Genomic DNA, 20,497 nt, shown 5'->3' on the forward strand with positions numbered 1-20,497 from the left:
AACCCAATGAAGTCCGGGTCTTCTGTGACTGATTCTGCAGGCAGCTATCACTGACAATCCCTGGTTGTCTAACAGTGACAGATAATGTGCCACTGTTCATCTCCTAAATCTATTAACAGTGGTGTTCCTCAGGATTCTGTCCTGTCACCCACTTTCTTCCAATTAGCTATTCATTAATGATCTTTTAAACCAAACTTCTTGCCATATCCATTCCTATGCTGATGACACCACTCTACACTTTTCCATGTTTTTTTCAGAGATGACCAACCTTTCAAGAAGTTAACAGATCACATAGGAATGCCACAGAATGCCTGACTTCTGATCTCTATAAGATTTCTGATTGGGGCAGAGAAAACTTAGTAGTGTTGGTGCCTCAAAAACTGCATCTATCAACTTGACACAACCTTCCAGACAACTATCCCTTCTTATACATCCATGTATGGATGTATAAGGCATATATGGGGGGTACCACTCACACAGTTTTATTAGAGAAGGCGGAATAAAAAGTTTTTCACTTATTAGTTCCTTCCCTCTGACTGACTGTCTTCAATCTCTTTCTCAGTGACTCTTGCTATCTTCATACTAACTGCTCTACTAATCTTGTTAACTGCATGCCTCCCCTCCTCCTGTGGCATCACTATAAAAGAATTTCTTCTTCTTCTCACTGTTATTCAGTCCAACTTTCTAATGCAAAAGTTAACCAGTACTCTCAATCATTCATATTTGTCTCTGGTAAACTCTGGAACTCTCTACCTTCTGTTTTTTTCAACTTCCTATGAATGAATCTCATTTAAGAGGAAGGTTTAAAACATTTATCACTTTTTTTTGGCTAAATCTCTCGGATCTTGAAGGGGACTGGCAACTAAGTGGGCCTTTTTTTTCCATTTTATGTTGCCCTTGTCCAGATTTTCCTCTTAAAAAAAAAAATAAATAAATAAATAAATAATTAAATAAATCTATTTTGAATTCATCTATATGCTAAAATAATTCTCCCTACTTCATGAAAGAACAAGACAAACCTTGGTGAAAGCATGTGGGTCCATGTTGGGCTGGAGGTGGCACACAGCATGCCGGGGACCAGGGGGGAGAGGCGGCAGACTGGTGTTCTTCCTGGTCATCTTTTCAACAGCCTTCTCCAGCTGATGATCAAACTTGCTGTAGAAGGTTTTTTTTTTTTACTTATAATGGAGGATGACTTTTTTTTTTTTATCAGTAACAAAACAAATACCCATCTGTTGATGAACCAAACTGGCACCCTCATCAAGACATCATGCAAGACATTATCAAATGTCCTCACTTCAATTCTTTTATTTTCTTTATGTGACATACATGGAATGTGATGACAAATGTTATAAGGTCTGAATTTCAGAATGATGTATATTAACCAGCCAGTGCTTGTAACATAAGTAGAATAGATTATATTCAATATTACTAATTTCCTTACATGCTTCAACTTTAAGTTTATGAAATTATCTCAATACTAAGGAAGATCAGCAATATGAATAAAGAAAAGTATATTTCTAAACAAACCTTGTTAGAGCAATGAACAAAATAATAATAATGAACTTAAAATACATAGCTCTGACAAATACTTTTTTGCTACTCACTACCAATACAGGTTATATACTGCGAGTTATGGTACATACTCTGGGATATGACGGCTCGAGTAATTCTGAGTTGAAAATCATCGATACACATCTACAATTTAAGGCTTAGTTTAGGCTTGAGGTGGATATTAAATATGATGTAAGAAAAATTTGTCATTTTCATATCATACTTCATTACTCAGTTATGAATGCCATTTGATGAAATTTGTTGTGAAGTAGGAAGCAATCCATGCAGTTAAAATACAAAGGCTTATTGAGTTTCATATCACTCTGACTTAGTAATGAGTACTGAAAATGCCCCATTCAGTAGATAACATGGAAGACAAAATAATCATTAATCTGTTCATTAAACCAAAACTAATCCTTAGCATACAAAGTGATAAGAAATTTTCCATCCAAAATAATTTATTCTTTTTATCTCTACAAATATCTGCAGAAATTAGTTTTTCATATTATCTTATTTATATGAGTAAATGGGTCATTTTCAGTACTCATTATTAAGTTAGACTGACATGAAATTCAATGAGCCTTTGTATTTTAATTGTATGGAGCAATTTCAACAAACTATTACCAAATTTTAGGCATTCATAACTGAGTAAGGAAGCTTTGAAAATAGCAAATTTCTCTTCCATCATATTCAAAATCCACCTCATGCCTAAACTAAGCTTTAAATTGCAAATGTGTTTAGATGATTTTCAACTAAGAATTACATGAACTGTCATATCAAGAGAATGTACCATAACTCATGGAACACCCTGTATTTACTTGCTGTACCTGATTTGTTCCTGAAACATCAAATATGCAATACCTATAGAATACTTAGTTGCACCCTAAATTAACACCACATTCACCTTGTGTCTCATCTCTATTTTTCCAATGCACTTCTTACCGAGCTCCATCAATGAATTTATCCTCTGCCTCAAGACAAACGACTCTCACATCATGTCCATAGGCCAGGAGTCTTGAGAGGTGGCCCTGCCCTGAGCCAACATCCACCATAACTCCATCACAGATGCAACGAGCCACCTGGGCTGCCACGATGGCCAGGCGAGCCACCTCATGCTGCTTCTTTGGCTTCAGGTGGCGGCGGAACACGTGTTGCAGTAATTTGTGTTGTCCTGCAGCTGTGGTCAACAAATGTACAGTTCAGTAATATATATGAGTGGAATTGTAAGTATTTTTGGGAAAAAGGTAAGGAGTGCAAATTACTGTTACAAAATTGTGCCACGATTCCAAAATAGACAATGGCAAACATTTCCTTATAAACCTAATTTGAATAATTTGGTATTCCAAAATAAACAATGACAAACATTTCCTTATAAACCTAATTTGAATAATTTGGTAGGAAGTTTCCATTCCAACATTAAAATGTTGTCTCCTTTCTTTTTGATTTTATGACTACTTCTTTTGTTGGTTTATTTTATCCACTACTATAATAATAATTAATAAATTGGAAGAGCCAATATATTACCTGCACTCAATTCAGAATCAGAATCTCCCCATGAAACTGACACTTGTTGTACTGGAGAGATATAATCTGGATCACTTTTATCTACATTCTTGTGTGATGCCTTACTGTGTGTCTCACACTGAACAGTGCCACTGTTGCATTCAATTTCTGATTTATTTTCTATATTACATGATATCTCATGATACTCTGGTTTATTAAGGTTAATGTTGCCTGTCTGGACCTGCTGACTGAGGTAGTGCAGGAGGGGGTCCACAGAAGACACAGCCTTCCGGGGGAGGCTGAGGGCATGGGATGCGGCACGGAAGGCCAGGAGTGACAGGGGCCAAGCACTCTCCTGTCTGAAACATGAAAATTTTCTTAGAGGTGAATATGATATAATTACTGAAGTTACAAATGTCTCTAGTTAAAGGAAGAAAGTATGATACACAGCTCTGGTTATACTTTAGAAAAAAAAAAAAAAAAAAAAAAAAATCAATACAGACCACTGCAACTTACTTAATACTTGCACCATGCTGCAAGAATGAGGCAAGATCACCAGGACAGAATTTGTCAAGAACAGCTGTCCACTTTGGATTCAGTCGAGACCATAAATCTTCAGTGAAGAAATCCTGGATAAAAAAAATTTACACTTAGCAGCAGTCAATGACTAAAATAGGTTATAATCAGTCTCTTTTTAGAGATGCTTACATGACACATAAGTCTATAAGCATATTTCAGTTGATATATACACTTGTTTTGGTATTACTTATCATAAAAATATAGAGATGATAAGATATTTTATTGATTATTATTAATAGGATAAATGTAATTGTCTTCATCTTACTAGGAGAAAGGCAGCTTGAAACTGAACTCCCAACAAGAGACATTCAATGTACTACATGACACATTACTTAGCAGACCACAACAAACACCACCACGAAAGTAAGTACAACACTGACAACCTTGACTCACCAACACATAGGAATCCAAAATGTTTCTGTTGAGATCCAAGAGTTGAACAGCCTGACTGGTGTAGTTCCTCCAGCCCTGAACACTTTCAGTGGACAGATGGACATACTGGAGGCTCTGCATAGCTGCTGCAAGAAGAAAGGAGCTTACACATGTTTTCTTGGCCTTTTATTGATTAAGTAACCTACAAGAATATATTTTTCTTCTATTTACTACATAAAGTGAATCACTCATAACAGAAGCCTATTATACACTAAAGCATTTCTCACTGAAAGAAAAAGTTAATATTCACATGGACAACAATTTTTAAAGATTTACCATATTTGAGGGGAAGGTGCTAACATGCTGCAACACCCGTGCATGTGATGGACTGATGGGTTCGTTCATGTGTGTGAATTATCATAGTTATTATTTGCACATGCATGAAAACAACGACAGCGATTGGTTCTTTTGTATGAGCATGCAGCTAATGACCAACAAAAATAATAAAGAATAAATTTAGCCAATCAGAGCAGTTTGTGGAGAGAAGCGACTCATTTTAAATCAGTCTATGGAAGATGTCTGAACGGGCAGGGTGTTGCCTTGATTACTTCCATTGTATTGCCAGGAATTACAAAGAAAAACAAAGCAACAACTTCTTATTAACTTCTTAGTGTTGCTAGTCACATTAGGTTAGTTTGCTTTGGTTAGATCAGTTTGTGTTAGTTAATTTGTTCTGAGAAGACATATCAACAGTGTATGTTGGTCTCAACTAGATTATGTTAGTTTTGGTTAAATAGGTAAGTTTCAATAAGCTCATGTAGCCAGCAGTGACCAGCGGTGACAGCAAGTACTCACTGCAGCAGTAACAGTAAAAATTTCTGACTTAATTTTGTGGTACTTTGTGATAATGAAACTATTTTCTTTTGGCACATCTCTGTCTGCTTTGCATTAATCTTTCTTTTTGTTTCATCGCATTACAGTACAATCTGAGGGGATACACTGTATTTTTGGGAAAGGGGGAATAAGAAAAAGTAGTGATTTGTAATGGAAACAATGTGGATTAATTCAAAACAGGTCAACAACTACCAGAAAAAAAGTTTAATCCTCAGATGAGAGTATGGTGTAACACTAAAAATTTACCAAATTATGTATATGATAGCAATGTGTGAAGAATTATTTTGTGCAACAAACTTAGAGTAGTCACACAAGGACATAACAAAAAAAAAATATAAGCAAAGGCCCAAGACTGGACATTAAGAAATACATGTTCTGCAATAGAGTAGTGAATAAATGGAACAGCCTCCCAGATGCTGTGGTTAAGGCAAGAACAGTGAACTGTATTTCAAAAGAGGGTAAATCTATAGAACAGTAACTCCTTACATATTCTTTTCTATTACCCCTTCCCCCAACAAGCTTGGGGGCACGTGGGTAATCGGGGGTTTTGTGGGGGGGAGCCAAAAGAGGTGAGATATAGCAATCTAAAAAAAATCTAAGGACAAAAACCTAATCTAACGTAACCTAACCTAACCAGGGGGGGCTGTGCCACCCCGGACACCCCCTACAACACTAACCTAACCCTAACATAAACCTAACCTAACGTAACCTGACCTAACCAGGGGGGGCTGCGTCCCCCAGACACCCCATGCAACACTAACCTAACCCTAACATAAACCTAACCTAGCCGGGGGGGCTGCAACCCCCGGACCACCCCCTGCAACACTAACCTAACCCTAACATAAACCTAACCTACCGTATCCTTGCTTTGGGGCAGCTTCCCTCCTCCCACACCGGTTCTCTTATAGCTTCACACAATATGCCCTACCTCTACCAATACCTCTCCTCACAATACCTTAACGAAAAGATGAAGATCCTGGCTGGTCCTCTTCTCGATTGTACACTGACTTGCATCGCAGGAGCGATGATTTCCCAGTAATCAAATTCGCAACCTTTACAACTAATGTCCCTGGTGGCCATGGCTCAACTGTGCACACAGATCTCTGTGCACCTGTCTGCCCAGCTGTGCCCCGCCTACGAATACATATACCAAATTCCCATTGGCGGAGCTTGTGGTGTTAACGAGGTGGTGGCACGTCATTGGACAAAAGAACTATAGACACAATAAGAATCCTATTCAGCAGTTACCCACAAACCCAGGATGTGAACAACAGACAGTCACTTCCTGTTACCCACAAATTATTATAGTAGCTGAACGCTTTTTCTGCTTTGGTCGTTTATTGTTAACGCTGATGTATTTGCTATGAATTATCTGCATAGACATAAAGAAAAGATATATACAATAGACAATAGCAATGTTTACTATTTGGACTTAGACTCCAAGTGACGTCTCTAATTTCAGTGAGGCAATGTGACATAACCGTGTGTGACCCCCAAACAAGACCACAAGGTACGTGTTCTCCATTAACTACTCATCATTTTGTGTTATTATTGCATGGATTAGAGAGGAGGTCCTATTCTAAAGATTTACGCAAAAGAAAATTGGACAGGATGTTGGTGTCAAAGACAAAAGTGGGACTATACAGCCATAATTGAAAATACCTGCCTTGACCACAATAACCACAGACATTATAACTTTATGGTTTAATACATCATCCCCTATCTCTACTATCACACCCCCAACCCCTCAAACAAGCTTGGGAGCCTTTGGGGAATCGGGGGTTTTGGGTGGGGAGGTATATGAGTTTTTATTAATTTGCGGCAGGTAGTATACTTGTTGGAAATGTTGGAAGTAGTAAGAACAACCACCTAAGGGTGGCCGAAACCATCTTGAGTTTATTGTACGAAACTTTAGTAAAACCGAACTCTATTTTAGTGAAAGAGCTGTTGGTGTCACAGGCTCAGTCGGACTCAAAGATTCTGGTATGAAAATCTATGGTTACCGAGCAAGAGGAAACCTGTACTAGTATTCGTGATTGTACAACTTAAGTTTGTTTCTAATCACCTTGGATGATGCTTATTACACCACGGAGACATGGACAGAGGAGATGGATGGGGAATCCTTCACATTAGTCTGGATGTGACATTTCTTCTTCTCGGGGGTTTGTTGGGGCCGTGCAGGCTGTGTGTCACGGCCTCTACTGCCCAAAGGTGCGGTATGTGGTGGTGAGGTGTTCAAGCTATATGCGGTGGAGTTGATTTGTTTCCTGTAGGAAGGTCCTGGTGAGGTTGAGGGTCTTGAAAGCCTGAGTGGTATTTTTCACCCCACACCGACTGTCGCTGTCGGCTGAGTTGTGTGTACATGTGGTTTCGGATGTTCGGCTCTTGTGTTTTCGGCGTATACAAGTAATTTCTTTATTTTTTTCTTCTTGGTAACATTCTTATTAAACACAAAAAATAAAGAAAGTTAAATAGAATATGTTTGAGTTTTAGTGATCAGAATAATTTTTTTGGTTAACATTAAAATAATATATTTCGCTTGAAGAAATCAGTCCTTGCCCAGGGGGTGGGTGGCTAGGCCCATCCTCCTCGTTTGTTGTAATTATTTATCAATTCAACAATAAATGTATCAATCAATCAATCAATCATTCCTTAAATTTCTTGAAATATAAATTTACGGAAAATATTTCAAGATACATCAGTTGTTATAAGATTTGAAAGAAAATAAATTCTGGCGAAAAAGACATTTCTATCTACCTAGGTATCTAGAAATTACTCCCTTAATTGTAGACTATGTATTTGTGATTCTTTCATGAATATTCTACTTAGGGTGGCAAATTTTGAACCAAGTATTTAGTTTTTAATTATAGTAGCTGAACGCTTTTTCTCATGGTACAATAACTTTTTGATAGGTAGACGCACGAAAACATTATTGGAACCACCAGCTGACTCAGTGACGTCATCCGGTCGTGTAAACAACTCCATATCTTCGAGTGAGTATACACGTGTGGCAGAATTTGATCTTGGATTGTATGTTTCATGTGCCTTAATATTAATTTCTTATTGTTAGTATGGGCAAAGCTAGACCTTGTGCAGTGTATGGATGCACGCCTGCCAAATCTAGTAATTTTAAATATTATAAATTCCCCAAGAACAAGACCATCGCAAGACAATGGCTCCAAAAATGCTATCGTGCTGACACAGTAAACGTAAATAATGCCGTGATTTGTGAGCAACATTTTAGTTCCGCCCAAATTAAGCGCAATTTGAAATATGAGTTATCAAGTTCCCCAGTTCCAAGGAGTTGGAGGGATCTAAAACTGAGGCAGTCCCTGATCAAAATCTGCCATTTCGTGGACACGATAATGGAAGTGGCCTTTCTGCAGAAAATACAGGTAAGGAAACTTAGATTTACTGGCTAAATCTGATCAGTTTCAACACTCCAAATTAGAAATTGTATAATCTGCTTATGCTTAATGAACGAAATTAGTTCTACTAGTAGCCTAGACCTAGTCCATAATTTACAGGCTATGCCAGCCTTACAGGCTACTGACTGTACCATGGTACAATAACTTTTGATGTCTCTCGTTATTGTACCATGGGTTTACACTCAAGAATAAAGTACCTATATGAAGTGTGAATAGTTTAGGGCCGATGCAAGCTAAAGGAATGGATTGCCACGTTTAAATAGCGGTATGCACTCACGGTCCATTCATATTACATGCATTTCAATGGCTTACGGTCCCCACTGAAATGCATTTAGTATGTGACAGCACCGTAAACAGAGCGTGACCGTCCTGTATAGTGTGATCGCCTTTAGACTCATACGTGCATTAGCCTTTAGCCTCTTGTAGTTTTATATGTAGAGAGAACAGTGAGGTGCTGAGGAAGACGACGAAGGTACATGAAGGCGAAGAGAATCAGAGGAAATCAATGTGCATTATATAATTATGCATAATGTATATGGCTTGAAAAATTCACTAATAATGTTTTTGAGCCACATCTACTAGGTTATCTGACATGTTTTTATCCGTACAATATCTTGTCTATCGCTATGAAATATCAACATTCAATCACTAATGTGTATCATATTTAATTTTCAACCGCATAACTAATGGATCATGAAAAGAAAAAAGTTTTATATTAATCATTCATGATTTATTGAGTAGCAGACTATCGCGATGAGAGCTGGCTAGGCGAGTGGATGACGTCACAGAAACAGCGTTTCAGAAGACTTACCAGTAGGGCTGTGAGTTCAAGACTCGTGCGTCTACCTGTCTCTCGTTATTGTACCATGGCTTTTTCTGCTTTGGTTGTTTATTGTTAACGCTGATGTATTTGCTATGAATTATCTGCATAGACATAAAGAAAAGAGGTTATGGATAAGACTCACTTTATAGGCGGGTGAATGGCAAATGCAAGTAAGCCTTTTAATCCAACATTAATGTGATTATAACTTTCCATGGATGAAATCAAAATAAAGTTAGCGTGTTCATTGGTCTATGGCAGGGTATATATATAAATTATGTAGAATTCCTGGTTTATAGGTATCTCTCGGCCTCTTAAGAAGAAAAGAGTACAAACAAGAAGAAAAGACGAAAAAGAAGGAAAAATAAAGTGGAAACAGATAAGAACAAGAAACATGTACGCGTAGTTTTTCCAGCAGGTGTTGTTACATCCTTAAGTCACCGTGTATATTACCTGTTTTGTGTAGAACAGTGCTATCTATCGTTTACTTGTCGTCCTTTGTACCTGCTTTGATAGTCCACTTATTACCTGTTGATCAAAACTCTTGCCTTAGAAACTTTTTTTTTTCTATACACCGGTTTATATTTTTGATCTTATCCCTTACAATTATGATTTTTTTTTGTTTAATCATGTTTGGTTCACAATATACTTTTGAACCTCGACAAGGTTATGTAATCTAAATGAATTTCTTGTCCTATACCCTTAACTTGATCCAGAGTTAAAGGTTCAATAATTCTATGGAAGTAAATATAAACAGCCATTGTTTCAGATAATTGCATTAATACATATGGTTAAGTGGCATTGTGAAATCAGTTCCTCATCACTGAATACTTAATTTTCCTGTGAATAGGCCCATAATTAGTGTTATAATCGCTTGCGCATGGAGTCCCAGACAAAGAAAGTCATTGCTGGTGCCTCGTGTATCAGTCGCTAACTAGAAAAGCGATAAACGATTTGGTGAACTAAATCTCAACTCTAAGCTACAGTAACTAGAACAATAACAATTATAGAAAAATATACAAAGACTACACATACGCTTCTATCCCTCCTCCCTCTTTCTCTCTTCGATTAGATTGGGAAGCATGGAATATCATTAGACTAGAGCACGTCCCCCTGCTGAGGCTTTGATTTAGATGGAACAATGAATTAAGTGCGCATCGGTGTGGAAAGGGTAGCGGTAAAGCGCTCACTTGTATATTAAGGAAATCGCTGCCGTATATTGAATGGTTGGGCAGTGCAGCATGTAGTGAAAAGAAGAGATCGGCAATCTTCTCCAGGCAATGGCCACAAAATTCTGGTATGAGTGTATGTCTGTGTTTGACAAGTACTGTACATACATATGCGAGCGGCCGAAGTCAACAAGCAAGCCTACCAACCTCCCGTCAGCTGCTCCTCCACCACGTGTTCCGCCAACAGTCACCACAAACAGCAACCTCTTTTGTGATCTAGCAGGCAAGTAAAGCACTGCGGGTTTTCTTAATCACAACGGAGGGTCTGAGGGTGTAGTGGTTAGTCCTGGTTTTCCTATAAGTTCGACACAATGAATAATTTGGCAATGTAGGTTTAGTTTTCTCAAAGTCACTCCATAATGGAAGGTCTTGTGATGCGGTGTTGGTAGTCTTAGTTTACTGAAGTTTACGAGACAATAGAAGGTATGAAAGCGTTATTAATCCTTGTTGTCTTAAATTTATGACACAATGGAGGATCAGGTGGCTTAGTTTGTCCTGCGCATGTGTAGAATCTTGAGCAAACTAACTAATTGAATGCCTGTTAGAAGCTATGAAGTTTTGATTAAGGTGACAGATTGGATTAAACATATTTCTCACGTGACTAACCTATGTGAGATGCATTTCTTTAATTAATGAGTAAGGTTATTCTCTGCTTTTTTGCTTTTTTAATAGTGTTCCTCTTCTTTAATTTCTAGGTTTATTAGTGATCAGTGTTCAAAGCATTACCGAGGAAGAGGAAAAGAAATAATGGATCAGGAAGTGAGTATATTGTGTGTGTTTGTGTGTGTGTGTGTGTGTGTTTCTATACTACATTTATTTTTGTATGTGTTTTTAATGATTCTAATTGTTGAAGGTTCGTGCATTATACAGGTAAGGCAGGCCAAAGCGCTGAAATGTTGTGTGTTTAGTGTGTGCGTACATAATTGATGCAGATACAGTTTCTCCCTCGTTGTCTGTATATTTTATTTAGATGTGCTTGGTAAACTCGTATATACGGTATAGCGTCATGTACTGTCATGTGTGTGTTGGTGAGCTAACATGGCTCGTTAACTTTTTAGAATTACCTGCGATGCAATTACGAAACTATAAATTCGGGGTGAAATTTCAAAGGACAACGTTGCATGCCATAAGAAATCAATATCACTACCACAAACAATAAGAAATGATCAATACGTACTTTGAACTAATACAGAGGCGTGCAATATCATCATTCACTGTTTAACTGCAGTGGCATGGTCAAGAAGTTTAATTTATGTAATCAGATTACTGCCAGTCTCATAAAATATTGCAATGAATTAATGTCTAGAACGGAGTTTTCTTGTATAAGAGACTTTTAACTCTTTAATATAATGAATTCACACAACAGTTTGCTTGTCATGAAAAAAAAAGTTAACTCGATATAAAAAATATCTGATGTTACACACACACACACACACACACACACACACACACACACACACACACACACACACACACAAAGAAAAATAAATAACTGAATAAAAAAAAACAAAGATGAAAATAATTGAATAAATAAAAGAATAAATAGAAAAAAGTAGATAAAGAAATGAAAAAGAAAATACGAAAGATTGATGTTCTGTGTCACATAACACCCTTCACATCACTCAATACCCTGCTTTTACTGAATAGATAGTCGATACGTAAAAGCTTCATTAACTCCATATGCTGATTCTATTTAGTGACACAGCATAAGAACCTTCTAGAACACTGAACACTTAGCCTTAACAAAAAATGATCTTAGGGCAGTGGAAAACCTCGTATGTTTCCTCTTAGCCTCCGTCACTGATAACATTGTGGCTGCTCCATGAAGTGACGGCAGCGAGTAAACAACAGGATCCTTTTAAAACTTTTTGCTCTGGCTGAAAATTATCCTAGCAGCTTTGTATCTTATATCCTCCTTCCTCTGGTCTCTCCATTCTATCTTTCCTCCTTCTCTCCTCCGTATCTTTCTTCCAACTCTCCTCCTATATCTTTCCTTCTCTCCCCGCCACCTATTTTACCTCCATCTCTCTCTCCGTCTTTATATTTTTCTTTCCCTGTATTTTTCTTTCTCTTCCTCTATCTTTCCTTCTCTCCTCCTCTGTTTTTCCTCCTCGTCTCCCTCTCTATCTTTCCTTTTCTGTCCCCTTCTATTCTTCCATCTGTCCCTCTCTATCTCTTCTTCTCTTCCCCCTTCCATATTTCCTCCTCGTCTCCCTTCTATCTCGGTTCCTCTCCATCTCTATATTTTCTCCTCGTCTCCCTCTCTATCTTTCCTCCTCTTCCTGTCTTTTCTCCTTGTCTTCTCTCTCCCTCTATCTTTCCTTATCTCCCCGCCTATTTTTCCTCCCCCTTCTCTATTTTTCCCCCTCTCCTTCTCCATCGCGTTTTTTTTTCTATTTCCTCCTCGTCTCCCTCTCTATCTTTCCTTCTCTCCCTATCTATTTTTTCCTCCTTGTCTTCTCACTCCCTCTGTCTTTCCTTCTCTCCTCATCTACTTTTCCATCCCCCTCTATCTTTCCCCCTCTCCCCCTCCATCGCGGTAACTTGCTTCCTCTTTCCGGGCGCGAGCTACTCTAACAACAACAAACCGGGATTAAAGTTTGGAGTTCTCGTTATGCCAGAACTTAAGTCAGGGTGCAATACGTTTTTATTTTAACTTTTTCTCCACAGACGACTGCGATTCCTTCCCTTAGCGTTGGAGTTAGATTAAAGTGATGTATATTCGATTATTTTTGCCCTTGTGTCTTGTTTTCTACGGTTATTGAGAGAGAGAGAGAGAGAGAGAGAGAGAGAGAGAGAGAGAGAGAGAGAGAGAGAGAGAGAGAGAGAGAGAGAGAGAGAGTTAGGTGATGGATGTGATATAAATAATGAACAATATGAAGTTAAATTAAAGTGATGTATACCTTACCATAATAATTTGCCCTATTTCTGCGTGTATCCTTATTTTTGTGGTTATGAGAGAGAGAGAGAGAGAGAGAGAGAGAGAGAGAGAGAGAGAGAGAGAGAGAGAGAGAGATGATGTAAAATGATGTGAAATGTCTTAAATGCGAGGCTAGATTAAAACAACGTATATTCATTCATTTTAACCTGTCTCTACCTCTCTATCTTGTTATTCTACGGTTCTAAGAGAGCTAAAACGAGCGAGAGAGAAATAGAAAGAGCAATACTAAGGGAGGCGTATAAAATGTTACGTCTTAATACAGACACGTGACTATGAATAACATCAAGGATTATAGTATTTTAATGATTCTTTTTTGCTACACTAACATAATCCTTAACGCGGTGATACGAAGACTTAAACATTTTATTTATTATTTCTCGTTGGGGTGAAAAACAAGAGCTGCTATCGACATCTGGCAACGGTGAAGGGATTTTGGCGGCTGTTCTGATGAGCTGCGCGCCGCCCCATTGATATGCAAATGATAGAAAACCCGCAATTGACATGCTAATGATCCCTCCTTTATCACCCGCTCACACGCACGTACACACGCACACGCACACTGTCACACATGCACGCACTGCCCCCTTCCACCCACCTCAGGTCCTTCCTCACGTTTACACGCACACGCACACGCACTCAAACCAGTTTCACGTACATGGGTCGCGCACATACTGCACATACATCAGGCTTATCGTTATTCATCAAAGAGTTTAATTCAATAAATCTGGCTTTCGTTTTGAAAAAAAAGGTGAAAAAAATACGAGAAATCCATGCGTTTGGCTTCCACTTGCATGCATTTTAGCCTCTGTACGTATCACGCACACACACACACACACACACACACACACACACACACACACACACACACACACACACACACACACACACACACACAAGCTACTCTACCGTGACATTTGTAAAATCCAGAGCGAAGTGAAGCGAACGGCCACAAAATTTGCCAAGCCAACCAACCGACTGGCCACCACCAGCCACAGCCACTGCCACTGCCACCGCCACCGCCGCCGCCACCACCACCACCACCACCACCACCACCACCGCTGTTTGTGGGCGAGCTGATCGGCCGGAATGTGATTACCCGGCGTTGTGTGCATTGTCGCCGCGTCGGGAAAGTCACGTCACTGGTCATGTTTTTACGCGGACTCTGATTTTTTTGTCTTTCATGCACTGGTAGGATGAAAAATGTGAAAAAATGGGGGTGGAGGAAAAAAAAGCTTAGTTTGTGTTTGTATTCTTTTTATTTTGCTCCGTGTGTTCTTTGTTTTATTGTGCGTGTAGATTTTCCTTTTGTTTCTTGTATGTTTCTCATTTATTATCGTTATTTGGTAATGTTGTTCTTAATATCCAGTGCAGAGAGAGAGAGAGAGAGAGAGAGAGAGATCATAAAGTTTGCGTGTTGTACTGTACATTCAGTATTCACATGTAGTACTCTCTCTCTCTCTCTCTCTCTCTCTCTCTCTCTCTCTCATCTGCGCCATTTTGTTCCTTCCACGGGCTAGCGGTGGTGGTGGTGGTGGTGGTGGTGGTGGTGGTCTCGTGGGAACTGGTTGAGCGGGGGCAGTATAGTACGTGCAGTATTTATTTACCTATGTTGTTCCTCCCTCGCGCTGTTTTGCCTGACAAGTGATGGGTTTATTCGTGGATTATTTAGCTTTCCGTTGTTACTTTCTTTATCGATGTATCTTAATTTTCCAACATTCAATTTTTTTTTTTTAGGAATTTTGTAATTTTATCAGTTTTCTCTTTTTTTGTGTGCGTGGTGTTTTCTTTTTTCCTTATTTTTTTTTCTGGTGTTTCTTTTACCCTCGTTGTTTTGTGATATTTGATTTACGACACATCTTCATATTCATTCAGTCTACTCTTTAACGGTTTAATGCAGCTTCATGCACAGGTGGTGATTAAAATAGTGAAGATTCTGGATCGTTAATCTTCTCACCTCCATAAACTCTTTCTAATGTCAATAAAATTGTCTAATCACACCCTAAACTCATGGTAAAAATGCGTCCCAGTACTGAAGTGGTTAAATGTGATGTGTTTAGGAAATATTCAGAATGTATTAGATTTTCCTCTCTAACATAGCGTTCCTCTTATTAAAGATTTCATTGCTCGTGTTCTGTGCAACGTGTATACTCTCGCCAAGGCCTTTTCTAGCATACTTGAAGCTCTTGTGAAAAGTGAATAAATAATGTTTGTTTCGATTGCTTCATAAACCTTACACTCTTGATAAACGTTCCCTATATATAGAATAACGTTCAAACTTTACCTAAACATTTCCTTCCTAACCTTCTTCGGGCTTCTTTGCAACTCTCCGTTTTCCTTGCAACATTTAATTTTCTTCAACATCAAATCTTTTAGTGGTCACTCTTTCCCTTTCTCTGCTCTATTACATTTATTCCTCCTTCCTCCCCATACCCATTTTCACCTATCCTCCCCTTTCCCTCCCTTTAGTCTTCACAACTCTCTCATCTCTTCAATAGGCAGATTTTCTCACGTCCCCCTCCTCTCATTCCCTCCACCTCACAACCCTTCCTCTCGTCCACGCCCAGTTTCTTCAAAGCCACTTCAATACTTCTCTCTCTTCTCTTTCTCCAGTCTGTTCATTCTTATTCCATGCGTGTTTCTGTTGTAATATGACTAGTTCGTCGATTCACAACACATTATCTCCTGTTTCCCTCCACTTTCTCCTGTCTCTTCTTCTCTCCTTTAATTCTTACACCTTTTCTTGCTTATATCTTTAGTTCCTCAATTCACAACTCCATATCTTCTTCCGCCCTTTATATTTCGAGTTCCTCCATCTTGCAGCTTCTATAATCTCCCCGTTTCTCTCATTTCTCTCTGATCTCAATATTTTCTCTTTAGCATCCTCAGTTCCTCCATCCACTAACTCCATTTCTTTCCATTACCTTAAGTTTCTCATACTCATAGTCTCTCCAAACCCTTCTCCTCATTCTTCCATGCCTCCAGCCCTCCCAAATTCCTATGTCGAGACACATCTCAGAGGGCTAATCCTTAAAGATTTGTCGTAGTCCCATGTTTGTTTGGATGAGGCCTCGTCGTTCCCACCCTCGGAGGAAGAGGAGAAAGAGGAGAGTGGGAGAGGAGGAACACAAAGGAAGAAAAAAACATTGGTAGACTTGCATGTTGTTTGGGATGGAGTAAATTCTCAATCTATATTAAGAGACGTGTGGTGCGAGGAAGGAAGGAAGGTGAGGAAGAGAAGGGCGAGGAACAAAGGGAAAGAACAGAGCCGTGGATTTATTGCTTCTTGCGAGGCTGTTGGTGACTCTAATTTACAAAAGATAAGAAAGAGGAGGTGGAAGCAGCGGCCTACACTGAAATACTAAAGAGGTCCTGTTTATGATAACATTATTCATGATTTGTTATTTATTTGAAAAAAAAAAAAGTTGCTAGTACAGGTCGGCCCTCGCTCAGCTACCATATAAAACAAGAAATAGTTATTAAAATTTCGCATTCCAGTCTATAGAAAATCTCAAAAACAGCTAAAAATAACAACAACAGCTTTCCCTCATAACGGCCCACGCCATCCCCGTCAATAACTGGACAGACTCGTTTACCTCGGGAAGAAAAGAGCAGCTCCCAAGCCCCCGCCCTGAACCAAAGCCTAAAGGAGGGATAAGAGGAACACCCGCCCCAATCTTTCCCGCGGACAAACCCACGAACAAACCATTGACACTCGCTATAAGCATTACTAATCCCACGGTCCGTCAGCCAAAAATACGCGTGTCCATTAACCCGTCAGCGAGGAACAGTCAGTAAGTATGTTAAGCTCATCGCGAACAAATGAGGAAAAGCGTTAATCTCACCGCGAACAAATAACCGCACACTCACACACACATACACTCACACACTCTTCTCGTCTCCCTCCCTCAGTCCCCCTGCGCCGCGTGTTTGGCGAGTGTTTCGTCCCCTGGCCGCTAGAGGGTCAACTGTGCCGCAAGAGGGCCTCGAGGGGATGGTATAAGTGAGGGAGTGGAAGGGAGTGCGATGCTCTGTGTTTACTTTTCTTAATCCGATTTATTCGAGTGTCGCGTCTCTTGAGTGTGCTTGTGTGGATTACCGCGCTATTCAAAATTAACGGGGGAAGACTTAAATATGAAGGAGGTTATTCGTGGCTGGGCGGAGAGGAAGGGAAAGGAATGTTTTTTTGCGGTTTTCTGGTAGCATTTGTTCTTTGTTATTGGCTTCAGTGCTTATCGAAGGGAAGGGAGATGAAGCACCAGTCTTATTGGGTAAGTAAAGTAATAAATAAAGCCAATTGAAATAGATGTATACTACACTGCAAGGATGATAAAGGAGACGTTATTGCGAAGAAGGAAGACTGAAATATTACGAAATACAGCATTATTAACTGGGAAAAATAGAAAGGGGCTATTTTTTAATCATTTGGGTATTTAAAGTAATAAATTCAGCGAGATGAAATAGATGTACTGCGCTGCCTGTTTCTTAAAAATGACACTATATATAGCAAAGAAGGAAAATTGAAATAACCTTATGGAGTTCAACGTGATTAACTGGAGAAACAGAGAATGCTGTTTTTAATTGTTTGGTACAAGTATGTAATGTTATCAGTGCTACATAGAATGCGCTGCAGAAAATAATCGGAAAAATATAAGAAAAAAAGGCGTACTTCTATGTGAACGTTAGTTGCGCGATGTCTCTTGAAATGCACATCTTCTGAGGCGGCGTTAACTTTTGACAAAACGGTAATATTTTGGAATATATTTACATTTTTGAGTACATTATTGACGATTCAGCGTTAAAAGGAGTTGGTTTCATTCGTCAACTGATCCTAATTACTGGGGAAAAAAATAATTAAACAACAACAAAAAAATACGTGAGAAAGGTTGACAGACAGACAGACAGAGAAATACACAGATCTATACGCTTTTGGTGAAATAGATTGTAGAGTTTCGTGTGTGTGTGTGTGTGTGTGTGTGTGTGTGTGTGTGTGTGTGTGTGTGTGTGTGTGTGTGTGTTCGTTCACGTGGTATTTACTTTCCTCATTAATTCTATCCACTTTTGTCTCCCTGGTCGCCCCTTCCCTCTTCCGTTAATTCCTCTAAGCACTCTCCTTTTACACTCACACCTCTCCCAGAACCCAAAAACTTAGCCAAACTCTTAATAAACCCTTTTTACTTTTCCCTCCCTTCTCTCTCTCTCTCTCTCTCTCTCTCTCTCTCTCTCTCTCTCTCTCTCTCTCTCTCTCTCTCTCTCTCTCGTACTTCATGGTATCTTTTGTCTTTTCTGATGTAGTGTTGTAGGTACACACACACACACACACACACACACACACACACACACACACACACACACACACACACACACACACACACACACACACACATTCCGTTCCGCCATTCCACGCAGAAACACAACATCGAGTCCCAATCAATAAAGAAAATAGAGAGAGAGAGAGAGAGAGAGAGAGAGAGAGAGACCGCTGTTCATTTCTCCAGCGGTTGTTGGGTGGGTAGAGAAAAGCACAACCTCTCCCTCTCTCCCTCTCCCTCTCCAGTTCCACCTCTCTCTCTCTCTCTCTCTCTCTCTCTCTCTCCTCTCCCTCTCCCTCCCAGCCGCAGCCAGTCCAGGAGGGAGCTAATAGCCCCACAACAGCTCACAAAAGGGAACAAAAGGGGTATTTAGCGGCTCGCGTCCTGTCTGTTATCATAAGGGAGACGGAGATGGCCACCCTGTCTTTTGTGATTCTTCATTTCCAGGTGTTTTTTTTTCTCTCTTTTTTCATGGTTGAGGAGGGAATTTCTGTCTTCGCCTTTCCGTCTTTTTTTTTTTTTATTTTCGTCCTCTTCTCTTTGGTTTCAGGATTTTTATTATTTTTATTTTTTATTTTTTATTTATTTATTTTTTGTTGTCGTAGATTAATGAGTGGATTATTTAGTATTTGGAAATGATCTTTGTTTGTCTCATCCATCTCTTCTTTTCCCTTGTCCTCTCTCTCTCTCTCTCTCTCTCTCTCTCTCTCTCTCTCTCTCTCTCTCTGTCTCTCTGTCTGTCAGTCTGTCTGTCTGTCTGTCTGTCTGTCTGTCTGTCTGTCTGTCTGTCTGTCTGTCTGTCTGTCTGTCTGTCTGTCTGTCTGTCTGTCTGTCTGTCTCTCTCTCTCTCTCTCTCTCTCTCTCTCTCTCTCTCTCCAATTCGCGTTCACGTTCACTTTTCCGCAGCAGTTTTGTGAGGAGGAGGAGGAGGAGGAGGAGGAGGAGGAGGAGGAGGAAGAGGAAGAGGAAGAGGAGGAGGATCGCCAGCGAGCCATTTTTCTCCCTACCCTTTTCTTTTTTCTCTTTCTCTTTTTTGAGGGAAATGTGGTGATTTTGGTTGCCGCCGCTGCACGCTGGACTGATTTAGGTGAGAGGCAGAATTCTTTTTCCAGCGGCGCCATAAAGAAATACAGAGTCTGCTGGCCGCATGCATTCATTCACCCACTCCCGCCATATTGAATCGTGGGGTTTGTTATGGTAGCGCCCGTTTTCATTGTGCGGCCTCGGGGTACATGAGGGGGCACTTACCTAAAGCCTTTAGAGGGAAGGAAGAGGAGGGACAGAGAGAGAGGGAGTGACAGGGAGGGAGGGGAGGATAAGAGGGAGACTAGCGGACAGGAGACGGGATATTCTCATGTGGGCTTTTGCTTTTTTGCCGTCATTCTCTGTCACATTTGAGCGGTTCGCATCCCTCCTGTCCTCTCCCGCTGTTTACTTACGGACGTTAAAGGAAGCATCTCAGAGGGACGGGGGCAAATGAGTGCGTGGACATATAGATATAGATATTTTCATGTGAGTTTTTGTTGTCACTCTCTACATCTCAACGTTACTCTGCTCTCTTGTCCTTCAGCTGTTTACTTATGGAGGATGTGAACAGATCGGAGGAAGCATCTCAAGGGGACGGGAGAAATTGAGTGCGTGGACATATATATTAGATATATTTTCATGTTGGTTTTTGTTGTCACTCTCTACATCTCAACGTTACTCTGCTCTTTTGTCCTTCAGCTGTTTACTTATGGAGGTACATGTGAACAGATCGGAGGAAGCATCTCAAGGGGACGTATGGACATTAGATATATTTTCATGTGGGTTTTGTTGTCACTCTCTACATCTCAACGTTACTCTGCCCTCCTGTCCTCCCGCTGTTT

General features: G+C 39.8%; 1 protein-coding gene across 1 annotated transcript in view; it reads right to left on the reverse strand.

Moving 5' to 3' along the window:
* Positions 1-7,288, reverse strand: part of LOC123507705 (protein RRNAD1-like) — a 16,822-nt gene extending 9,534 nt beyond the window's left edge. The window contains 6 exon segments of the mRNA XM_045260847.1: positions 1,020-1,155; positions 2,497-2,731; positions 3,079-3,416; positions 3,574-3,686; positions 4,030-4,154; positions 6,968-7,288. Coding sequence (XP_045116782.1) covers positions 1,020-1,155; positions 2,497-2,731; positions 3,079-3,416; positions 3,574-3,686; positions 4,030-4,149 — 942 coding nt within the window. The 5' untranslated portion in view covers positions 4,150-4,154; positions 6,968-7,288.
* Between the last annotated feature and the right edge of the window lie 13,209 nt (positions 7,289-20,497).

This window comes from Portunus trituberculatus, chromosome 23 (assembly GCF_017591435.1).
Source record: "Portunus trituberculatus isolate SZX2019 chromosome 23, ASM1759143v1, whole genome shotgun sequence".
Lineage (NCBI taxonomy): Eukaryota > Metazoa > Arthropoda > Malacostraca > Decapoda > Portunidae > Portunus > Portunus trituberculatus.